The following is a 24,737-nucleotide window of genomic DNA, read 5'->3' as shown; positions in this document are numbered from 1 at the left end:
ATCGTACCTTAATTTGAAGCTGTAGTGTTTACACAGTGGAACACGGCCCAGAGATAGAGGTAGACTACAGATAATGGGCCAGGAGAGAGACATCTCTCTCTCATTTCATGGTTTGTTTATGATTTAAGCAAAGCACCAAAGCTAATTTTCAACTGCATTCCCTGGGATTTATTCCGAGAAGGGAAGGCCGGTCTCACACGCTGGTTTAATTCACTCGGTTGGTGAATCATGGCGGTGGAACAAGCCTGTTGTGATTATAGCTGGTTGCGGAGAATAAATGAACTCAACCCCCTTTATGAGGACACGGGTGCAGGAAGTGCTTTCACCTCTTCCTGTTTCCGTTAAGATGTCGTCTGTGTACAGTTAGAATAGCATCCACTCATTTCACCCAATCAAGAGATTCCTTCCGTCATGTGAAGGCCGTACCTAAAAATAAGACCAAAAAATAAATCTTTTTTTTTTCCGTAAAAAAAAAAAAAAGTACGATGAACCCCAAGTATCCTCAGGAGATGTCTATCTTATCAGAGGAAGAAAAACAACAAGAAGGAGAATTTCCTGTTGGTAGTGTGCCTTCCTGTGTTTGGGAGAAGGAAATAGGTAGTGGAGGAGGTCACATATGTAGGGGTTGACTAGGAGACAGACAGGTGCTGCAGACTCCACTTTCCTTAATTAACCCCAGTGCTAGTTTATGGAATGGTGGACCCGTGACCTCAGAGACAAGATGGATTGCTGGGCAGGGTCCTTCTCTTCTTTTAATCTGGGCTAGTGTGTAGGTGTGGGTGGGTGATTTCACCACTATCACTGAGGAGCAGCTGGTAAAAGTTGAGTCCATTTATGAGATCAAAGTCACACCCCACCAAACCAAAGCAGGCAAGGAGGCAGCGATGGTGCTGCTGATTGGTCTTCTCTCTTATGTGTAAACACGTGCACACATGCACACACACACACACACACACACACACACACAAGCATGCATGCACGCACACACATGCATGCATGCACACACACACACAAGCATGCATGCACGCACACACATGCATGCATGCACACACACACACAAGCAAACATGCACGCACAAGCACGCATGCACACACACACACACATAAGGATGCACACACAAGCACGCATGCATGCACACACACACATACGCATGCACACGCGTATGCTCAAAACTGCCTCTTTTTCACGATAGCGCAGTTAAACCCACTACATTCTTCCCATGATCAACTTGCTCCCTATATTACATGGTGCTGATTATAAATGAATCATGTTAAGGGACCCCGTGGCAATAGAAAAAAGCCAATTTGCTGAGCATACTCAAAAGGTGTGGAGATATGGAGAAATATTGGTCGTCTCGAGAAAGTGAGACAGGAGAGGCCCAGAGAGAGTAAATTTGAAGTAGCAAGACTGAAAAAAGGAGGCAGTGTCTGTGAAATCAGCGGGGTGGTGGGGGTGGTGGGGATTTCTGGAAATATTTCCCACGGTGGAAATATTAGATGTTTTGCTGCCAGATCTTCCCCCGTGGAAAGAGCACCACGAGTGCCACGTTGGTTCCTGAGCAAAGGCAGAACTTTGATATGCTTTGAATTTACTATGTGTTTTGACTACTGAGGCTACAGTCCCTGCCAAGACCAAGGCTCCGAGATCAATTAGCAACCCTGTTTGTTACACAGAGCAAGCGAGAGATAAAGAGAGAGAGCGAGAGAGAGCCAACAGAGCAGAGAAAGATACAAAGCTAGCTGATTAGCTGAGCTTATCAACAGCAGGGTATTAGCAGGGAAACATTGACAGGCGGGTATTGGCTAACACATGTAAACTTAATGATGATACGTCGATGTTTTGATAACGAATGGAAGTATGGGAGGAACTCTTTGCATTTCATTGTTGTGAACGCTGGGTGTTTACATCAGGGATCAGGGACTGGAGATCACGAGAGACCCAGTTCAGGCACTGTGACGGCCTTTTCCCCCAGGTTAAATGCAGGACAATGTCAAACGGTTTGTACTATAGCGTGCACACAAACAAGTGAATATGTGGACACACATAAACACATGCCTCAAACATCCTCTGCAAACATATACAACAACCATATGTAAATATATTAAGTTCACCTCATGCATACACAAACTATAGAGATACACACACACACACACAAACATGCACACAAGCACAGACATCCAAGCAAGCTGGAGGGCAGCCTTGGCTTTCATCAGCAGTGGGCTGATAAGTGTCTAATTGGGGGAGAACAGGTTGTTTTGCCTCTGTATATGGCTCTGTCATTATCGCCATCCCTCTCTCTACCCCTAAATCCAGTCCAACCATCTTAATTAGCATGGGCTATTTGTTTTATGGCCTGCAAATTGGCAGCCTTGCTCCAATGGCTGAAGTCTGGGGGGAAAAAAAGAGGGCAAGTGAGATTATGAAGGCGGGAGAGACAGACAAGGACTGGAGGGAGCAGGGAAAACACCAATACTAAGGAAAAGGGGTCAGAAACTAGTATGTGGCTGGACCATGTATGGTCAGTGTCTGAAATTGTGGCCAATTTGTCACAAGGCTCATCAGTGGTAGCGTCTATAATGTGAAATCCTGGATATTAAGTGTTCATCTGCAATTTTCTGCAGTGGTGCCAGTAATCTTTGTTGATAAAGTTTACTGACGTAGCATATCACATGACATGGTTAAAGCCGATAAATGCAGTCGCAAGAACAATACTTTCCACTCATATCTTGGGATATTTGATTTGAAAGAGAACTTAATTTAATTGTAATTATAACTTCCAGTTATCTGTTAATTCCCCCCGTTTCTATCTGTGGATGTCTCTCATTTTTCTCAGACTCACTCTGTATTGACAGGCAAATGCACAAAGAATTGATTGTGGCCACTGATAGCACCATGAATTGTGCACCACTTGCAACCACTATCTGCCCCGTCTTAAGGGCCAATTCACAAGAGATATTGCGAGAATTACATTACAGTGCAAACACGGCCATTAAGTTTTGCAGCCAAGTGCAATTTGCCCTTGTTTTGCATCTGATTGCAATTATCCATGTGACAGAGTATAAATGGTGGCTTTGCGCCAAGAACACTGTAGGCAGGCTCAGTGTCATCCTTGATATCAAGTATAGCAAGGGTTGTTTGACCTGGCAACCTGTACCTGCAAATGATTTCGGTCTCAGTTAAATCAAAAAGTGATATTCTCCTGTGAAATATCTGCTCATGAGCACGCCTGGCATCACGATGCCTTCGCCTGGCTACAATCACTGATGTGTGATGATCGCTGGAAAGTCTGGGCACCAGTTACCACCTGATGCCCAGAAGATGAAGATGCTGATTAATTTTCACTCTACCTCTGTGTGTGGCTATTAGTACTGGTGCCTTGCAATGAGGCTCATTTGCATAGAAAGGGGCCAATTTTGCGCCAAATGTATATTACCCAATTTAAATACATACAAATAGTACCGGAGCACTGAGACGCTATTTGCTTGGCAGTGCAGTTAGGGGTGCTTTTCACCCTTTGCAGATGCTTTGAGAATTACATGGTTTCTTTTGTGTAATTTGTGCAGGTTTAGCAGCCGCAAAAGCCGTGCAATCTTTATGTGAATTTGTCAGTCAGTGAGTGTTTTGTCAGAGTGATTATTTAACTGTGCTTTAACTGTGTGCACTCATTACATTACATTACATGCCTCTTGCACTCTCTCATGCCTCTTGGCGCTCAGCTGACCAATCGTGTAACTTCAGTAACGTTGCTGGTCACCTGATCCAGCAGCCCAATCATGTCAAACTGATCACTCAGTCAGTCAATCTAAATGTGATCACTCAGTCAGTTACGCTAATGTGGTCGCTCTGTCTCAGTCAGTCAGTCAGTCAGTCAGTCAGGGACATTTGCATTTGTAGGGTTGGCCTGAGGGGCGGTGGTGCAGTGGTTAGCGCAATTTCCTCACAGAAAGAAGGTCCTGGGTTCGAGCCCCGGGGTAGTCCAACCTTGGGGGTTGTCCCTGGTTGTCCTCTGTGTGGAGTTTGCATGTTCTCCCCGTGTCTGCGTGGGTTTCCTCTGGGTGCTCCGGTGTCCTCCCACAGTCCAAAGCCATGTAGGTCAGGTGAATCGGACTTACTAAATTGTCCATAGGTGTGAATGTGTCGGCCCTGTGATGGACTGGCGGCCTGTCCAGGGTGTTACCCCGCCTGCCGCCCAGTGACTGCGGGGATAGGCTCCGGCATCCCGAGACCCTGTAAGCAGGATAAGCAGTTTGGATAATGGATGGATGGATGGATGGATGGATGGATGGATGGATGGATGGATGGATGGATGGATGGGTTGGCCTGATACTGAGGAATAATTCAGCTAAAGGGAATGTATCACCTAGCTGGTCATGTTTATGGATGTGGCTAGCTGCTACTTGCAGTGATGGACAGTTGTACAGCACCCAGAGAGAGGTTATTTACCCAAGTTTGCTGAGTTTCTACTCTAAATTATATGCGTATCATCAATATACTGAGTTACAGAAACCTGTTTTCTTCCACTTGAGTCAGGACAACATGCATTGTGCACCAGGGCATCTCAAACAGCACCCCTAAATGAGCCTTAAATGCCCCCTCCCCCATACAATAGGTCCCCAGTGCCAAAGCAGCAGCTCATCCACTGAATGAGGAGAGTCTGTCTTTTAATGTCAGTCTCATTTACAATGCTCAAGCATTTCTAGATAGAGTTCTCCCATAATCATAACCGTGCATACAGACACCCACACATGTGCACAAATTCACACCGCCCCACCCCCACCCCCATCCACCCACCCACACACACACACACAGAGTACATATGTTTCCAGTTAACGGCTCGATGGTCTTAGAGCCACATCAAAGCTGGCAGTGGGCAAAGAGGCAATGATAGTGCCGCTGGTCGTCTCTTCCTCCGTATCCATACAAACAAATGTACACATAGATGTACACACAGACACGCAGAAGTGCTCACATGCCAAAACTCCTCTTACTCCCTTATTACTCAAAACAATGACTCAGTACATTGGAGGGAAATCTGCAGGGCAAATGCCTTATGCGGAAAACCACTATCATTGTCATTCGGTGCATTGGCGCTATTTATCATATCACGATGCGGGCTCTCTTCTGAGCACACCTGTGTCAACACCTAAAACGGGTGGGGTGGGGTGGGGGCAAGCAATAGAAGTTTTATAGGCTGCTCGGCTTTCGCAGACGGCACGCCATGATGGCATAGGTCACATCTGGCACAGAGACAAGCTGTCATCACACAGACACACGTTCAAGCACGCACGCACGCGCGCACAGACACACACACACACACACACACGTACGTATATACCCGCATTGAAACCTGAGACGGCAACTCTCTTTTAAGCTAACCAGAGTATAGGAGCCTCTATTGACGTTCTGTGTCATCCCTCACTGGAAATACCAGGACATTCAACATGCTAAAAGCCATGTTCGTGTGCTGCTAGTAGTGTGCCTTGGTGTATAAGTGTGCATGTGCATGTGGAATGGGGGTACGTTTGTGACTTTACATGCATTTCAAAAACAACCCATAGGCTCCAGGTTAATGTTTGTTTTAATGTTGAAAGGGTTCATTCTCCACCGCCCATTAACCCTTCTGTCCGTGTGGCACATGGATGGAGGTCAGGCAACCAGTAATTGGGCTAATTATCAGCCAGAGAGTCCCATGGAACATAAACAGCTATGATTTACTTAACAGTCTTACGACAACGCCTCAGGCCTCTTTGGCTCCTGCCCCTAATAGCCATGAACAGAGAGAGAGAAAGAGAGAGATGGAGAGAGAGAGGGAGAAATGGAGAGAGGGAGATGGAGAGAGAGAGAGAGATATGAGAGAGAGACATGGAGAGAGAGAGAGAGATGGAAAGCGATATGAGAGAGCAAGAGAGAGATAGAGAGATGAGATGGAGAGAGAGATGGAAAGGACACCTATTGCTATTGTTGTTGTTGCTGTTATTATAATCATTGCTGCTGTTGTGCAGTTGTTTTACATGCTTTGGCAATATGTAAAAAACGTATGTCATGCCAACAAAAGCAAATATTGAATTGAATTGAATTGGAAAGCGCTATGAGAGAGAGATGGAGAGAGATGAGATAGAGAAAGGGTGAGAGAGAGAGAGAGAGAGAGAGAGAGAGAGAGAGAGAGAGAGAGAGAGAGAGAGAGAGAGAGAGAGAGATATGAGAAAGAGAGAGAGATGACGGAGAAATGGTGAGAGAGAGAGAGAGAGAGAGAGAGAGAGAGAGAGAGAGAGAGAGAGAGAGAGAGAGAGAGAGAGAGAGAGAGAGAGAGAGATGGAGAGATAGAGGGGTGTGTGTGGATGTGTGGAAAGGGAACAGTGTGAGTAAAAAGAGAGAGAGAGGCTGTCAGACTGAAGGCGTGTTTCACCACTTGGAGCTTTAACAGTCACAGTTACATGAGCAGAGACAAGTCATCAGGAGACACACAGCTGAAAGACACCCGGCTCTTTGCTGTTGAAAGGATATTTATTTGAGATTTAAAGTAAAACCCGAGCATTTACACGTGGTGAAATCAGATATCCATTAAAGATTATTTTGCTGGCTGGCTCCTTCAAAAAAAAAAAAAAAGACTCAGCTCTCGGCGAGTGAGACAGAATGACATTTGTTTACTTCACCCCGCAGAGACGTTGAAAATAAATACGCATTTGAGGACTCGGTTGCTGCGAGCGGTAGATTTGTGAGTGTGTGGTTAGACAATGCTGGTAAATTCTGCTTCAGATTATTTCTACTCTTTAGTCCTCAGCATTAATTCAGCTGTTTGTTTAAAAGTAACAGTCGGATGCTATGGGTTTTATCTATGATGAAGTGATATGCATGCTTACCCTTGTGTGTGTGTGTGTGTGTGTGTGTGTGTGTGTGTGTGAGGTGTTAAAGCAGTGTGTGTGTGTGCGTGTGTGTGTGTGTGTGTGTGTTAGAAATGTGTGCGTCTGTATGCCTTTGTGTGTGGCCTACGCAAGAGAACGCAGTGTGATACGGGATATGTCCTTTTGAGTCTTCTCTCTGGGAGGTTTGTCAGTGAGTCAAACCTTTCATATTTACAAGCTCATCTTGTTTACTATTCCTAACAGATACTGTACACACACACACACACACACACACACACACACACACACACACACACACACACAGCTCCATGTACAGTACACAGTAGCCACACTGCTAGTATCCCTGAAAGACTATCAAACAACATCAACAAAAGCATCCCGGGTGGTGCAGGGGGTGATGGAGAGGGGCGGTGTGGCTGGGTGAGCGCCAACAGAAAACCCCCCCTGTGGAGGCAACAGATAAAACAGATCTGCTGGTTGATTATCTCGCTGGGACAATGACCAAAGTGCTGTGTCTTCTGTCATGGCTCTGTTTTGCTGTGGTGTCTTCTCCCGGTCCTGACCGAGGCGGGGTCTGTGCTGAGTTTGGCCTCAGTCTTTGGCATGAAAGAGACACACACCAAGGCAGAGAGATGAGGTGGCAATGGTCACAGTCGGTGTCTAAGGTGAATAGGAGATGTGAAGGACAAGTAGTGGATCTGTGTTGTGCTCGCTTGTCAACCCCATATACACCCCTACCTACTCTTCCCACACAAACACACACACACACACACACACACACACACTCACACACTCACACTCACACTCACACAGTGCTGTGTGATGGAGGCTGTGGCAACCGGTCTAGGCGCAGGATCTGGCACAGAGTTTTGCAGTTTTTCAGAACTGACCCTCTCCTCCTCAGTACCAGCTGTGTCTGGTCATGGGGCGTCCAGATAGCGTAGCGTTCTATTCCGTTGCCTACCAACACGGGGATCGCTGGTTCAGATCCCCGTGTTACCTCCGGCTTGGTTGGGTGTCCCTAAAGACACAATTTCCTGTGTCTGGGGGTGGGAAACCAGATGTGGGTTTGTGTTGTGGTCACTGCACTAGCACCTCCTGTGGTTGGTCAGGGCACCTGTTCGGGGGGAGGGCGGGGAACAGCGTGATCCTCCCACACGCTACGTCCCCCTGGTGAAACTGCTCACTGTCGGGTGAAAAGAAGCAGCTGGCGACTCCGCATGTATCAGAGGAGGCATGTGGTAGTCTGCAGCCCTCCCCGGATCGGCAGAGGGGTTGGAGCAGCAACTGGAACGACTCAGAAGAGTGGGGTAACTCCAAAAAAGATTTGTCCGATCATGGGTTGAACAGAGGTAAAGGTCACGAGAAGGTGAAGAAATGAACGAAGACTTCTGTTCTGGGCTGATATCTGCAGGAAACGCTCCGCTGGCCTAAGGTGCACCATGGATACAGATGCGGTCTGGTGCACTGAGGGATGTCAAGGACTTTAGCATGAAACAGCCCACTTGTATAGTTTTCACCTCAGGACTCTGAAATTTCTTTTAAGATTGGCAAGGTAAAATGGATGGGCGTGGGCTCCAGCAACCTATCATCCCAGGAAATGGTCTGTCTCAAATAAGAAAATCTCTCGTATTTTCTGGGGGAAAATACCAGGGGAACTGTGAAATTAATGGCACCCACTGTTCTTGAAAGCTTCGTCTTAGCAGCGGCACTAAATGTCAACTCTTCTTAGAGTCAAAATGCTGCGCCTCGTGGCTCTTAACTCGGGGAAAGAAAAGGGAGAAATTCAGCAGGGCTTTGCTCCTTCATGCGAACGAATGGCAGACATGCTGAAGTGTGCCTGAAGGTCCTGAATTAGGCGCCCGGCGAGATGCCTGAGAGACGGGGAAATAAGCCGTTTGCCAACGTCCACTTAATTTATAGCGACTGTGGGCCGGGGCTTTATCTGGCGGTGAGGTTGGGTGTTGCAGGGCAGCCGGGCTACATATTGAAATGTCACTCAACGTGGCTAGCCTGGTTCGGTTTTCCTCTTGAAATTTTGCTCAGTTGAGTGCACATTAATGCTCATTTCTGTCATTGATTTAAAAATGTCTCCCAGTAGCTCTTTTCGTTTTCATTACGTGTCAATCACTCCCGAATCATAATCTTTCCATCATTACACTGAACGAAGTGACTAACGTGGGAAATGTGTCAGTGTCATTCCTCAGCTGAAAGAAAGGCAGCTCTCTGGGGAGCTGTGAATAAATATTTTGACTGTGTCGTGTACGACGTTTTGTGTGCGTGTTTGTCTGTGTGTATGTGAGTTAATGCATAGTCATCACCACTTCCACAAATGTGTAATGTGGGGGCTGCTGTGAGTGGGTACTGTGCGATGTGAATCAAGATGTTTGTCATCTCTCCTTGACTGCCATTCTGGTGATTGAGGCCTTTCACTTATGTTTACACTCACTGGCCCGGATGATCTGGGAGGCAGAGATTAACATACATGCACACATCCGTGGTAAAATGAACACACATACATGTGTGCACACAGACACACACACACACACACACACACACACACACACACACACACACACACACACACACACAAACACACACACACATAGACATAATGATGAATGTTAAAGTAAGGTTTGTTACTGAAACGGAACAAGAAAACCAGAGGACCAAGACATGGACAGAGAAGGGACTGCCCCACATCCGGGTAGGGTAGTGGTCTATTCCGTTGCCTACCAACATAGGCATCGCTGATTCGAATTCCCGTGTTACCTCCGGCTTTGTCGGGCGTCCCTACAGACACAATTGGCTGTGTCTGCGGGTGGGAAGCCGGATGTGGGTATGTGTCCTGGTCACTGCACTAGTGCCTCTTCTGGTCGGTCAGGGTGCCTGTTCAGCGAGGAGGTGGAACTGGAGGGAATAGCGTGACCCTCCCACGCGCTACGTCGCCCCAGTGAAACTCCTCACTGTCAGGTGAAAAGAAGTGGCTGGCAACTCCACATGTATCGGAGGAGACGTGGTAGTCTGCAGCCCTCCCCGGATTGGCAGAGGGGTGAAGCAGAGATCAGGACGGCTCGGAAGAGTGGGGTAATTGGCCGAACACAATTGGGGAGAAAAAGTGGTAACCCCCCCCCAAAAAAAAAACAAACTAGAGGACCAAGACATGGAAAGAGAAGGGACTGACCCAAATATAGCCTCCTACATATGTCCAGCGAATGGCACAGATTGTCATGGTGGTCTTCAGACCTTGGGCCATAAATTGCCCTCCATTCAATAGACCAGCTGGGGCACAGAGCGTTTCAATACCAACACACAAAGCCACCTGAGAAACAAAGAGAGCAATTAAACCAGAGGCTTTAAAGTATCTCTTTTCCTCCCCTCCTCCTTTTCTTTTCCATCTCTTTCTTTCATTCATCTTCTTCCCTCTTAACTCCTTCCCCTGTCTACAGGTCCTGAATGTTCTCGGAACTTTACCTCCAACAGCGGAGTCATCAAATCCCCTGGTTTCCCAGAGAAGTACCCCAACAATCTGGATTGCACCTTCATGATCTTCGCCCCCAAGATGTCGGAGATTGTGCTGGAGTTTGAGAGCTTTGAGCTGGAGCCTGATACCACCCCACCAACCGGTGTGTTCTGCCGCTATGACCGGCTGGAGATCTGGGACGGCTTCCCTGGGGGTGAGTGACACCAACTTGTTTTCCACGAATCAGGTTGTTAACAGCGCCATTTACTGAAAATACAAACGGCCCAGGCTAGGGGAGTGATTATTCACTGATTTGAGCCAATGCACCAGGGTTAATGTTTAAAGCTGCCGTCAGTTAAATGTCTCTCTAGTGAGCACCGGCAACCAGCAGAAATTCCAGCAACCATTCCCCTGACGATGGTGGCCCACAAGTGACGCAGCTAAGCTAACGCTAATAAGACCTCACAATTTCTCAAGCTACCTAATGCAGATACCCGACAGAAATGTCAAGTGAAGAGTTGTCATTTTGTTAAACACTACAATATTTATAACTAATCACATAAGGCTATGGGTTTAATGACAGCTTTGCTTAACTGTCCAACACTAGCATGGCCAGGTTTGCATCATTTTTTTATGACTTGAGTTTTTGTCCCCTCCCAAAAAGGATATATATATTAGGGATGCACGATGATATCGGCACATCATTGGTATTAGCAGATAATGGCTTTCAAATGAAATATCGGCATCGTTCCGAAATGCCGATATGACAGGCTGATGAGATGACGCTTAAATTATGCGCACACAATGGGAACTGTTGACTAGGCGCGGACACGGCGCGTCACGTAGGCGGGACGCATAGGCACCGGTTCATGTTTTTGGCCATGGGTGCCCAAGTTAAGTGAATATCATCAAGGTGATGACTGTCACAAAATCACTTTTATTGTGCTAGCTTTAGTGATTACCATGATGTAGGCTTACTAGGCTGCTGCCATCTGTTGAACGTAGACACAAACCGCAACGAAATGCGACACTGCTCTGCTACAAATTATAACACCATACTACACCATTCCAGTACACAATCTTGTTTATTTATTTATTCATTTTTTGATTGGCCTTTGCTGTGGGCACTCAACCTTTTCGGTGGGTGCTCAAGCACCAGAGCACCCACCCCCGGGTGAAGTGGGTTTTTTACCTGCTTCACCAACTGTGTCTGTGGTGCATGTGGTTGTGTGCCAGCTGTGTTTTCTGAGGAGATTTCAAGTAGGCTACTTTGAGGACATCCAGGTAGTGTAGCGGTCTATTCCGTTGCCTACCAACACAGAGATCGCCGGTTCGAATCCCTGTGCTACCTCCGGCTTGGTCGAACATCAATACAGACACAATTGGCCGTGTCTGCAGGTGGGAAGCTGGATGTGGGTATGTGTCCTGGTCACTGCACTAGCGCCACCTCTGGTCAGTCGAGGCACCTGTTCAGGAGGATGGGGAACTGTGGGGAATAGCGTGATCCTCCCACGCGCTACACCCCCCTCGTGAAACTTGTCACTGTCAGGTGAAAAGAAGCGGCTGGCCATGCCACATGTATGGAGGAGTCATGCAGTCGTCTGCAGCCCTCCCCGGATGAGCAGATCGGGTGCAGCAGTGACCAGGACAGTTCGGAAGAGTGGGGTAATTGGCCAAGTGCTATTGGGGGAGAAAAAAAGGGGGGGGTAGGCTACTTTGGAAAGTGGGTAAGTAAGTTAGCAAATGCTTTTAACTGGTACTGAATTAATTAACTAGATCGCTTTAACTACAGGATCATGAATACACATTGATTTGATTTAATTTGCAATAAAAAAACCCACAAGCTGCATTGCTGAAATCGCATTGCGTCTGATACAATGAGGTATATATTTTAATCATTTGTACACAGATTGTACTCATGTTTTACATAGTTCTATGTAGTTTGTACCTGTTGGAGGGCCACTTGGTGAAAAAAAAAAAAAAAAAGACCAGCCATAGAGATCAGCAGCATGGGTGCACAGCCCTGTGGTCAGTGTAGCAGCTTCAGTTCAGTCCACTACAGGACAGACTTGATGTTCTCTGTACGCAGGTGGAAAGAAATATGTGTTTATATCGATATTGGCAATCAGCCAAAATGAGTTTGGAAAATATTGGTACATCGCAAATTGGCAAAAATCCAATATCGTGCATCCCTATTATATATTCTACTTTCTGAGCAGTGTTTATCATGTTTTTATGGGGGGGGGGTTTGGTGTTTTCAATTCTTTACAGGTGTGTTGCAAAGCTCGCTCCTCAATATTGGAAAGCTGAAACACACTGCAGGACGAATAATTGGGTACCTATAGTTTTGTGGAAGGACACTATAAAGATACCGTTTTATTGCTGGCATGTTTAAGAGAGGGTTATACTGATTCAAACAGCTTGTATTGGGAAAAAGGTGGAAAGGAATCAGGGAAAACTCAGTGGGGGCTTTAGTGTATTGGCAGAGCCCAGTATATGACGTGTTTTATCTTTTGTTTTTTAGCGTCTAATAATGGCCACTGTTACCGCTTTGGCGATGTGTGTTTCTCCCACGTTTTCCCCTCAGTTGTCTCCTTCAGTATGCTTGTCTCTTTCTCTGCCTGACGGGGAGAGCTCGCTCACAGGTCACATGACCCACGGCCCCTCGCTCAGCTCTCCTCCCTCTCTTTTCTATGTGGTCCTCGCCCCTTTGTTTTGAGGATGTGGACCGATGGTGATGGTGAGGAAATGTATGGTGCACCACCCAACAGCTATAGCTCACAAGTGCGGGCTAACTTTGGGTTTCATAAGAGTTTCACCAATTTTCCTTTGTACTACAAACAAATGAGATTCCTATTGGGATGTTAGCACCATCTTTCTCTCTGTCTCATCGCTGGATTGAGTAGATGTGTACTGATTAGGATTTCCTCTTTCAACCAGTCATAAAAATTCAGCATTACGAGGATTAAAATACAACTGTTTGCACTATCACGCTGAGATGGACTGTCGCCCCATCCAGGGGTTGATATTGCCATGTGCCAAATGCATGCTGGGATAGGCTCCAGTAACCCCACACAACCTTGACCGGGATAAGTGGGTGTAGAAAATGGATGAATGGATGGATGCTTGCACTATTGCATCACGCCCTATCGAATTGCATCATATCGCACCGCATTTTATTGCATTGAGATAAGGCTGAATCAAATCGTACCAATCTTTTAGCTGCTGGAAATGTATCTGGATGCATCAGATCGTTGCATGTCAAGACACGGATCTAATCAGTCTCAGAGGGTGAGAGACACATCTCTAGTCCATGCGCCCTCTAAAAGTTAGCAAAGAAGGCTAGTAGAGAAGTGCCCTCCTTTCTAGTCATTCTTTTTTCTTTTCTTTTTTTTGCTTTATTTCACATCGCTTTGTTTTTAGAGGCGAAAAGGGATGATGACTCGTTGTGGTCCTCTCTTGCGAAAATCATGTATTTGCTCTTGCTGTCCATGCTAATAGAGAGTACACGTGACGAGGATTGGCCTCATTCAGGACTGTTTCGCAAGAGAGAGTGAATGGCTGGTCCTCATGGAGAAGTACACATAATGCTTAGTCATTGCTCAATGCCAAATACTTCCTGATTCTAATGGCCTCCTCCCCACCATAACGTCAGTAGGTGAGGGAGACGAAGACAGGCAGCCGTGCAACACGCGGCGACATTTCCATTGAAGCACGGTTGAGGACTTCGAAGACTGACTTCATCAGCTTTCAGCCTTTTTGCCTTTGGTATGCTGCACACTGCCTTTCCCAACGTGAGGTGGCTGCAGCATTTCAGGCGAGCTTACTTGGAGTTGAACTTGCTCTGAACTCAACACTTCCAAAGATCTGAAGAGCAGAGTGGATTTCTGATTTATTATAAGGGTGTGAAGTTAGCTTTTATGTTTTCCCCAAGCACAAAACATGTTTCATTTTTGGAGAAGAATTGAATAAAAAGGTCTGCCAGGGCCTCAGAATCAGAGAATGTGACATTATTATCGCCTTTTGCATATTTATATATTTTTACACATTCTTTTTCTTACAACAATGTTTGAATGACTTTGGGGGGGGGGTGACATCAGGGATCAGCAAAGCAGATGTTCCCTATGCTTCAGTTTTATATTAAAAAAAAACTCTGATTAAAATTCACTGAAATGTTACTTATTCTCTCTCAGATGAAGACACAATGGTTCAATCAAACAAGATAATGAACACCAGGCATTGTTTTTGCCTGAAACTGAGCCATTTTGGATCAGAGACGAGACCGCACTACTCTGGTTTCACACCCTTCCAGTGAGACAGCCTCGTATAAAAATAAGCCTAGTGAGGGACACATGGGGGGCATGAGGGACACACTGCGCTATGTGGAGGCTTCTTCACGCCAGTACCTGTGGTGCCTGCTGGATCAATAGTGCATTAGCGCCGAAGGCTCGACACTCGCAAGCCCAGGGGTGGGGTGGGGTGGGGCTCGGGGTGAGTCGGGGGGGGGGGGCTGTGTGACAAGGGGAGAGATGTGTGGAAGCGCAGGCCTTCATGGAGTGCCAGGGGAGTCACACCGCCTCCATCCAGCCCCAGACACGCCCCGATCTAGGCTCACCACACCATGCAGGGAATGCAGAGCAACCTGCTCCCACCTCCCTCCCTCCCTCCTCCCACAGCAGCAGAGAGACGGGCATTACGGCGCGTTCATGGTTAGAGTCTTTAAAATTTCATAGTGCTGGGGAGTCATGCAGATAATCTGGGAGATGTTTTTTTCGTCTTCTTTTTTTTTTCATTCAGCCTAGACCTTGGTGGGTTTAAAGACACACACACACACACACACACACACACACACACACACACACACACACACACACACACACACACACACACACACACACATGTACACGTACACGCACAAACACACAAGGCACCTGTGTTATAAAGATTAATCTGGGCCATAACACCCCTGCCCTAAGTCCCTATAGCCTGGCTTCTCTGCCTTTCATGTATGAGCCTGGCTGCAAGTGGCATGTTTGGATGACAAGAGGCCAGAGGGAGGCAGCCCTGTCACTCGCCACTGATCACAGCATTGCTAATCACAGATAAGCTATAGGCCCCTGGACCTGCTTAACATCCGCACACCAAACAGCAGACAGACTGACACATGTGTGCACACACGCACACACACACACACACACACACACACATATATATATATATATATATATTCACCACATAGGGCAAGGTCACTGTGCTCTCCCTTCCTCCCTCCCTCCCTCCCACCCCCTCCCTCTTGCCTCTCTCTTCAGCGCCCGCCATCTTGCCTCCTTCAATCTTTCTCTCTATTCTTTTCCTCTCTGTCTCTCGTTCTCTATCTCTATATCCATCTCTCTCCTGCTTCACCCTTCCCCCCTGCCCACCCTCTCTTCTGTTCATTCAGTCTGCTCATTGGAACGTGCCCCTCTTGTACATTTATTGCTCCATGTCGTTTGCCCTCACCCCCACCCCCACCCACCTTGTCTTTTCCTGTCTCCGCCTGTTTGGTCTCCCTCGCAAAGATCGCTCGGCCGTGGCCGTGTATGACTCAGCCCTACACCACAAATAAAGGAGTGGGCCCAAGGAATTTACGACCGGCAAACAAGACAGAGACTGTGACCTCGCCACGCCGTCAGCAGAAGTTCCTCTTCCTCTCCTCTTTTGTGTTTGGCGGTCAGCGCGGCGAGGAATGTGTGCACTCTTTTCCCACACATTGTCATAGGGTCACCTCGTGAAAATCATCCCAGTCACTGCAATTTTAGCTTTTAGTTGTCTCTGTATCTCGCGCACACACTAGTTTTCTCACCTCCGAGGGTGGCATGTGGGATGTGTGTGCGTGCGTGTGTGTGTGTGGGGGGGGGGGGGGAGACCGGTAGCTAAGCTCATCTGTGACGGGACCATGACAGACAAACAAATAATGACTTAACCCAGCCTCAAACTGTGAGTAACCCTGGGAAAAATGTTTTTGTCTCCCTTTCTCTTCTTTGTTTATGTCTGTCTGTTTCTCTTTCTCGTCTTCTCTTTTCCACTGTCTCTTTCTGCAGTCGGTCCATATGTCGGGAGGTACTGTGGGCAGAACACGCCAGGCAGGATCATCTCCTATACAGGCATCCTCGCCCTGACAATTAACACAGACAGCGCCATTGCCAAGGAGGGCTTTTCCGCCAACTTCACCGTCATCGAAAGGACCGTCCCCGAGGGTGAGCTGGATTTGAAAAGACTTGAAATTAGAACAGTTTGAGGCGTCCGGGTAGCGTAGTGGTCTATTCCGTGGCCTATCAACATGGGGATCGCCGGTTCGAATCCCAGTGTTACCTCCAGCTTGGTTGGGCATCTCTACAGACACAATCGGCCGTGTCTACGGATGGGAAGCCGGATGTGGGCATGTGTCCTGGTCGCTGCACTAGCGCCTCCTCTGGTCAGTCGGGGCGCCTGTTGGGGGGGGGGACTGGGGGGAATAGTGTGATCCTCTCACGCACTACATCCCCTTGGCGAAACTCCTCACTGTCAGGTGAAAAGAAGCGGCTGGCGACTCCACATGTATCGGAGGAGGCCATGTGGTAGTCTGCAGCCCTCCACGGATCAGCAGAGGGGGTGGAGCAGCAACCGGGATGGCTCGGAAGAGGGGGGTAATTGGACGGGTACAATTGGGGAGAAAAAGGGAGAAAAAAAATCAGTACAGTTCAGCGGCACCTGGAAACAGAATAAACCAACAATGCACCAGAACATCAGTGAGAGAATAAAAGTTAAGACAAGCCTGAACTGGACATGGATAGATCCTGGCTCTTGGTTTAGATTTTATTGGGGTTTGGACGAGAGTGAAGGAAGTACACTCACAGCAACAGCAACATTATGAGGAATCTGAGGGGGGGGGGGGGGGAATTGCGGCTCGTTCTCAGCCAAAGCCGCATCTGGTCCTGTTTTGAAGTATTCTCCGTCAGTTAACGGAGCTCCGGAGTTATTGAATCAACACCTCCTGCTCTTTCATTAGGGGAATGTGTTACAAGCTATGGATTGTCTCCCACGGTTTATGATACCTGCGTTTACACACTGGGGTTATACGCCGAGGGTCCAGACAGACTGCGGGAGTCAGCCGTCCCACCAGACAACCCCTCACTACACACACACACACACACACACACACACACACACACAGCGTCATCGTCACGGGGCTCGACCCACATGACCCCAATTTGAGAAAAGCTTGGACTAAACATTTCATTAAGGAAGACGGGCACTGCGAGGGGTTGTAAATCTATCCACAAACTAGACCACCCCAGACACACACACACACACACACACACATGTACGCACACATGTAAACGCACACATAGACCAACAAAACAACACACACTCCCATCATAGTAACGGCAATGGATGGCAATTTGCAAATTGCATCAAAAATTTTATTTATTTTTTGGTTCATATTAAAGCATCTATGATTTATAATAATGCAAACACACACACACATATACACACACAAATTGACAGACTGTTAGTTCCCCTGCAGTAATGAATACAAGGATGTCAGTTGATTGTCATTACCCCATTTGTTTATCGAGCTACTTGGGTCCCTTTCATCACCAGTCTAAGATCAGAGGAGCAAAATCCTCTCCTCTCCTCACCTCATCGTTAAGAGACCAAAATATCAGACAGCTGATCGGTAAATACCTTTATCTACATAAATTATGTGGTCTTACATCACTGAGTTGCATCCCAGCGAAGGAAGGAGAGAGAGAATCTCTGGCTTTTTCCATCTTTCCTAGTACGTCTCCATACTTGTACCAATTAAATCATTTATAATCCCCTTATGCATAATCCACGCAGGATTTTCACGCTTCTTCGTGTCGAGGGCAAAGCTTTGCTCTAGTTGAAAGCTACTGATGAGATGTGATAAGGCTCTGATGAAAAGAGCCAGTCTCTGTCGCCTTTTGCACCTCTCTCTCTCTCTCTCTCTCTCTCTCTCTCTCTCTCTCTCTCTCTCTCTCTCTCTCTCTCTCTCTCTCTCTCTCTCTCGCTCTCTCTCATCCCTGCACCCTAGTTACAGCATATGCCGGTCTTTCTTCCTCTCATTCCTTCTCCCTTGCTTTCTTTCTCCACATCTCTTGCTCCCTCTCTCTCTGTCTCTCTGTCTCGCTCTCTTTCTCTCATCCCTGCACCCTAGTTACAGCATATGGTGGTCTTTCTTCCTCTCGTTCTTTCTCCCTTGCTTTCTTTCTCCACATCTTTTGCTCACTCACTCTCTCTCTCTCTGTCTCACTCTCTCTCTCTCATCCCTGCACCCTAGTTACAGCATATGCCGGTCTTTCTTTCTCCACATCTCTTGCTCCCTCTCTCTCTCGCTCTCACCCCTGCACCCTAGTTACAGCATATGCCAGTCTTTCTTCAATTAATTTTTTCTCCCTTGCTTTCTTTCTCCACATTGCTGTCTCCTCTCTCTCAGTCTCACCCTCGCCACCCTATTCTCCACTGTGCCGCATGGCTTTCCTCTTTGCTGCAAACCCTTGCCTTTTTGTCAGACACAGGTTGGCAAGCGGCACAGTCAGATCCCATCTCGAGCTTCAGACAAGAAGCCCTTTGTGTTTTCGCCGGTTGTATTTCCGTCGGTCTAGAACGACACGGGCCTCAGAAGTGACGCTGCATGGGGAAAACTTTAATTGGAACACGCTGTCCTCTTAGAGTGAGGCGAAGATGGGAACGGAGAGGTGTGAGACGGTTTTCTCAGCCGCACACCGGGACAGTGGTGCGCGCACACACACACACATGCATACACTCCTAGGATACATATTCTCCAAGACAAGCACACACTGTGACCCAGAGACTGAGGAGTCGGAGCAGCGCAGCAGATGGGGAGACCATCTGTGTTAGCATATAGGCACCGGCACACAGAGGAGTCCCACACTGCTCCTCACTCTAAGCCCCCTGTGTGTTTTTGTTTTTGTTTGTGTGTGTGTGCATATCCATATGAACACATGACTATAATTTTGTGCATTTGTGAGTGTGCATGTGTGTGTGTGTCCATCCGCATGCCTGTGTGAGAGTTCACCCTCGCATGCCTCCGTGTGTTGTTACGTGAGTGTTTGACCATTGCCCAGGTCAGCAGGTCAACTCTTCCTCCGCTCCATATACGTCCACTCAGCCCTGACCGTAGCCCCGCCCACAGCGGAGTCTGCAGCATCTGACCTCCAAGGGTTAAAGGGGAACCAACCCTCCCTGACCCCGGCCGTCTGCAGCCACCCAGCCTGGGACGTCTCAAGACGACTGTCCCTCATCGACTGTCCCTCGTCAACACAAAATGAATAAATAAGAAAACAAAACGGGGAATCTACCCCCTGCCGTGGGCGGTTGGGGGCCTTAAGCCTGATATATGGCCCCAAAACACAGAGTCTAAATATTTCTATGGGCCCCCTGGGAGACTGTGTTAGGGAAAATATGCGACGTGTGCACAATAGCTAAACTGCCAGCAGGGAGTTGGGGGAGGGGTTGAGCCGGTGGAATAAATGGAGGAAAGAAACAGAGGCACTTAAACTCCTAATACAGTACACAAACCTGGCACCACACTGAAAGTTTTATAACTGAAGTTTTAACAGCTTAATGCAGCACACTTCCATCCTGCCACCATTTAAAAGTAGAATGAGAGAGAGGAAGTGAGAGAGAGGAAGAGGAAGAGCTCCACTGAGCCGTCGCTGATGTGCTGTTTATTCCAGCCACCAGAGCTGAGTGCCCCGTCACTTCTCCCCAGAGACGAGCCCTCATTTCTGGGGACATTCAAAGCACACGCTGGTTTACATACCCATGCTTTCAGTACTCAAAGTAACATCCTCTACTTTTCTGTCTTTTACTCTCTCCTTTTCTGATCTTTCTCTCTCCCTTTCTGCTCTCTCTCGCTCTCTCTCCCCCACCTCAGACTTTGACTGTACGGACCCCTTGGGAATGGAATCGGGAGAGATAACGTCGGACCAGATCATGGCCTCATCCCAGTACAACCCCAGCTGGTCCCCGGAGCGTTCCAGACTCAACTACTATGAAAACGCCTGGACGCCAGCCGATGACTCCAACAAGGAGTGGATACAGGTACAGAACCACGGGCCCCTTTCATTACTCTTCCGAGCCGTCCCAGTCGCTGCTCCACCCCCCTCTGCCGATCCGGGGAGGGCTGCAGACTACCACATGCCTCCTCCGATACATGTGGAGTCGCCAGCTGCTGCTTTTCACCTGACAGTGAGGAGTTTCACCAGGGGGACGTAGCGCGTGGGAGGATCATGCTATTCCCCCCAGTTCCCCCTACCCCCCGAATAGGCGCCCCAACTGACCAGAGGAGGCGCTAGTGCAGCGACCAAGACACATACCCACACCCAGCTTCCCACCCGCAGACACGGTCAATTGTGTCTGTAGGGACAGATTTTTAATTTTTTTTTTATCATTGTTTGTTTGGTTTTTGGTAAGCTAATTGCAGTTAACATCATTGTGCAACCTCAAGTTTGACTGCACCCAACTTGACATGAGATTTGAATACAATGTCCACCTGAAAAACTTAAAACAGACCACACACACACACACACGTCTTCAACATTCCATAAATGGTAGGTTGGGCCATGAGTGTAGATGAAGGGTATTTCTCAGTGTCATCCATGCTAACAGTTTGTAGACTAAATAAACCCCCTGTGTTATTGAAGGTGAGTCACAGTCTCAGGGCGTATCTCGGGGTATTAGAGGTTGACTCTCGCCTGCTCGGAGAGAGAGAGGGATTTTTTTGTGTTTATTCCTCAAGTCTCTGGTGGGGAGTTTCTCCAAACCCTCTGAAGAGATCCAAAAATTCAGATTAAATCCAGTCCCCATGAAAGCTCCGGCTCATTCTTCACAAACGCTTCGGTTCAGTCGCTGTCTTTCTCTTCCTTTCCTACCTGGAAATCTCCCTTTCCTGTCTGTGGGCTCAGCTGCAGTGGCTGCCTCTCGGGATGGTGGGGTTTAGCCCGGGCGCACGCTCACGCACACACACATACACACTCACGCACACATTGCCACATGTATTGGTCTTTTCAAATATCTGATTTTGGCATCCACAGGGGGAATTTTCTTTGGAAAAGTGAAGTGTCCTACTTCCAGACAGTTCTAGTCATGTGTCCTAAATCCACTCACACTGGTCAGACCCACCAACCTGTACTCCACTACCAGGATGCATTTGGGGTTTGTTTGATTAACTTGCAAATACCCGGACTGCTTTTTTTTTTTTTTGCAGTCTTCAGCGCTTCATGCCCGATAAGTTTGGCCCCAGCATATTCCTCTGGGGACGAATAGTAGAGCTGACCCAAAGCCAAATATTTGCTTGGGGGGAGCCATAAGCAAGCTTTTCCTTTATTGCAATGAAAATATTGTCCTGAGGCCCCATGTTGTTCCTCCAGACTAATTCAATCAGAGTTTGTATGTATGTGTGTGCATGTGTTTGTGTTTGCATGTGTTTGTGTGCTTGCAAAAAATGTATGTGTGTGTGTGTGTGTGTGTGTGTATGGGGTTTTCCTGTATGTGTTCCCCAGTTCCTGTGTATGTCCATGTGTGTGTAATTTTGTGTTCTTGGCTCAGTGTGGGAGTGAGAGGGCCCTCCGGGGCCTACATTGTCCTGCCGAGGATCCCAGCATGTGTCTGAGTAGTTCAGGAAGAGCCTTGGCCCCCTCAACCACTTGCTTTACAGCCAGATATAACAGTGGAGCAGCCAGTCGAGTAAAACCATTTGTCTCTCTGAAGGGGAAATCCACTGTTTATCCTAAGATGTGTGTTAAGGGTAACCATTTATTTCCGATCTCTTGATTGCATAAAGTGCAGTATGCATCTGAATGCTCCTCTGCCCCTGTCAGCAGAAAAACGCTGACAAACAAGCTGGTCTGTTGCTGTTCAATACTGTATCCACCGAGGTATTGATCCCAAAGAGGATTTGATTTAACAGTAAAGTTGGAATTGTTCTATTGAGCCCGCTGATTTCCTCCACCAGACACCGAACGGAGCACTTCTAAAGTCGTGCAGGAAGTGAGACAGCAGAGTCGGCGGTTGAAACCTTATTTATGTTTTCAGAGGCGCGTGGCGTGGTGGTGCCTTGCCCTCTTAGCAGAAGCCCAATTATCACAAGTGTTATTAAAAGAGTGAAATTCTTCATTCCTCTTTCATTAAGCCCGTCTGCGCGGCGCAACAAGCTTGAGCTTCCTCGCGGCACGCACACAACATCTCACCGCGCCGTCAGATGCATCGTAACCAATTCATTATTTATGTCATTATCATTCCCTGACAGCAATTTGCGGCAGGCAGATTTATTATTCATGGCAGGCGGCCTTTTGATTCCTGGGCATTTTCCTTGCTCTGTGCTTTTTCTCTGCACACATAATCCAAATTTGTCATCCATTTTAATGCTGCTTCGTTCTTATTCATGGAGAGAAGGAGGGCGAGACGGTGGGGTCTGTGCACCATCTCTGGGTAATTAGATTGGTGTGGTGTGGTGCGGTTCGGCGTTGAACGTTGGGTTAGCCAGGTCATCAATCAGCCCTGGTGGTGCACACAGAGATGGACAGATGTCTTTCAAGGCATTTGTGGTTTGGGCAGGGAATGGGAAAAAAAAAAGTGTTAATGTGCCTTCAACTTGACTTTTTCATTCTTCCTTGTTTTTTTTAATTTTTATATACGACTGTCTCCCCTTCTCTCTCTCCCGCTCGCTCCTCTTTTCCTCTCTCTTCTCTGTGTTTCTTCTTTGACAATTCAGCCACCGCAAGCTGGGAGGGAGAAAGTTTCTGCCTTTTGTGAATGCTGGCTTTGTTCGAAGTCTTAGAGGACAAGCAACAGGGATTTTATCCAACGGCATACGGTGGCAAAGATAAATAAACAGGCTAGGGGCATCCAGGTGGCGTGGCGGTCTATTCCGTTGCCTACCAGCACGGGGCTCGCCAGTTCGAATCCCCGTGTTACCTCCGGTTTGGTCGGGCATCCCTACAGACACAATTGGTCGTGTCTGCGGGTGGGAAGCCGAATGTGGGCATGTGTCCTGGTTGCTGCACTAGCGCCTCCTCTGGTCAGTCAGAGCGGGAGGGGGAACTGGGGGGAATAGCGTGAGCCTCCCATGTGCTACGTCCCCCTGGTGAAACTCCTCACTGTCAGGTGAAAAGAGGCGGCTGGCGACTCCACGTGTATTGGAGGAGGTATGTGGTAGTCTGCAGCTCTCCCCAGATCGGCAGAGGGGGTGGCTCGGAAGAGTGGGGTAACTGGCCAAGTACAATTGGGAGAAAAAGGGGGAAGAATCCAAAAAATAAACATAGGCTTAGCTACCTTATGTACCTTATATATGGTATAGCCCTCGCGTTTATGCGCTCCACTCGGAGGCATTAAGACCTTTATCATGCCTAACATGGAGGAGGAAACCCGCCGCATCTGCACAACACATTTAGGGTTGTGAGGGGAACGAACACATGTTTTTGGAAGACACTGCACAGCCCAAATATGAACAGCTCCTCTGGGAATATCAGAGGAAAAATTCCTCAAGCCCCCCCCCCCCCCAACAGCCAGTCACCCATGCACCCAGCCACCAGGAGCAGCGAGTCAGCGACATGGTGAAGAATGACTCTGTCGGATGCACGGTAGAGAGGTTTTGATGGCCACCATGAGCTGCCAGAGTGCCTGAATGATGCGATAAAAGCAGGGCTGGATCTCCAAGCCGACCTGAGCTGTCAGACAGCCGCCATTGATCACAGACGTGCGGTCAGACAGATGCACACGCACGCACACACACACGCACGCATGCACATATCATGAATAATGCACCGCGTCTTGGAGAAAACTCAACCATCAATACTTGAAAGCTTCTGTATTGAGCAATATACATGTTACCCATCCGCTAGGTCAGGGTTATTTGTCCTAATGAGCTTTTGTTGTTTTGGCAGTCTGTAATCATAGCAACTAGATACAATATGTTATCACTTCAGCAGACCCAGATCTTTTTTAAACCCTAATCGTTTATTCCTGGTGGCAGATATGAGCGCACGAAGCCTCTCCTCTCACGTGTTGGATGGGGTGTCCTACCGGATGAGAGTCTCACACATGAAAAGCCCTGTTTGTTTACTTGGCGTACTCTTTTATCTACCCGGCAGCACTTGTGACGGCAATCTCGAGGCGGAGGAAGTTGTTATGGATTAAAATACGTCGCGAGAGCGCAGCTCGACATGACCGTTTCGCCTCATGTGGATCCAGAACATAGTCAGCAGAACAGCCCAGTGAAACCTGGCCCATTCAGCAAAGAAAGCAGGTTAAATTCCACCGCTCGACAAACCAAACAAGCACTAATTGCCGGCTTCCTGGATGAAAACACAGCGCTAGCCTTGTTAGGGTGTGTCTTCATCCTG

The 24,737-nt window shown here is 47.8% G+C and overlaps 1 protein-coding gene across 2 annotated transcripts in view; it reads left to right on the top strand.

Annotated features, from left to right (window-relative positions):
- The window catches only part of nrp1a (neuropilin 1a), a 76,346-nt gene that overhangs the window by 22,561 nt on the left and 29,048 nt on the right, over positions 1-24,737 (top strand). For both annotated transcript variants that reach the window (XM_056299180.1, XM_056299179.1), the window contains exons 5-7: positions 10,313-10,540; positions 16,407-16,562; positions 20,270-20,436. In XM_056299180.1, coding sequence (XP_056155155.1) covers positions 10,313-10,540; positions 16,407-16,562; positions 20,270-20,436 — 551 coding nt within the window. The remainder of the gene's footprint in view (positions 1-10,312; positions 10,541-16,406; positions 16,563-20,269; positions 20,437-24,737) is intronic.

The sequence above is a fragment of the Lampris incognitus genome, chromosome 19 (genome assembly GCF_029633865.1).
Source record: "Lampris incognitus isolate fLamInc1 chromosome 19, fLamInc1.hap2, whole genome shotgun sequence".
NCBI lineage: Eukaryota > Metazoa > Chordata > Actinopteri > Lampriformes > Lampridae > Lampris > Lampris incognitus.
Note: the sequence above shows the minus strand (reverse complement) of the source record. Positions and strands in the feature narration are given on the sequence as shown.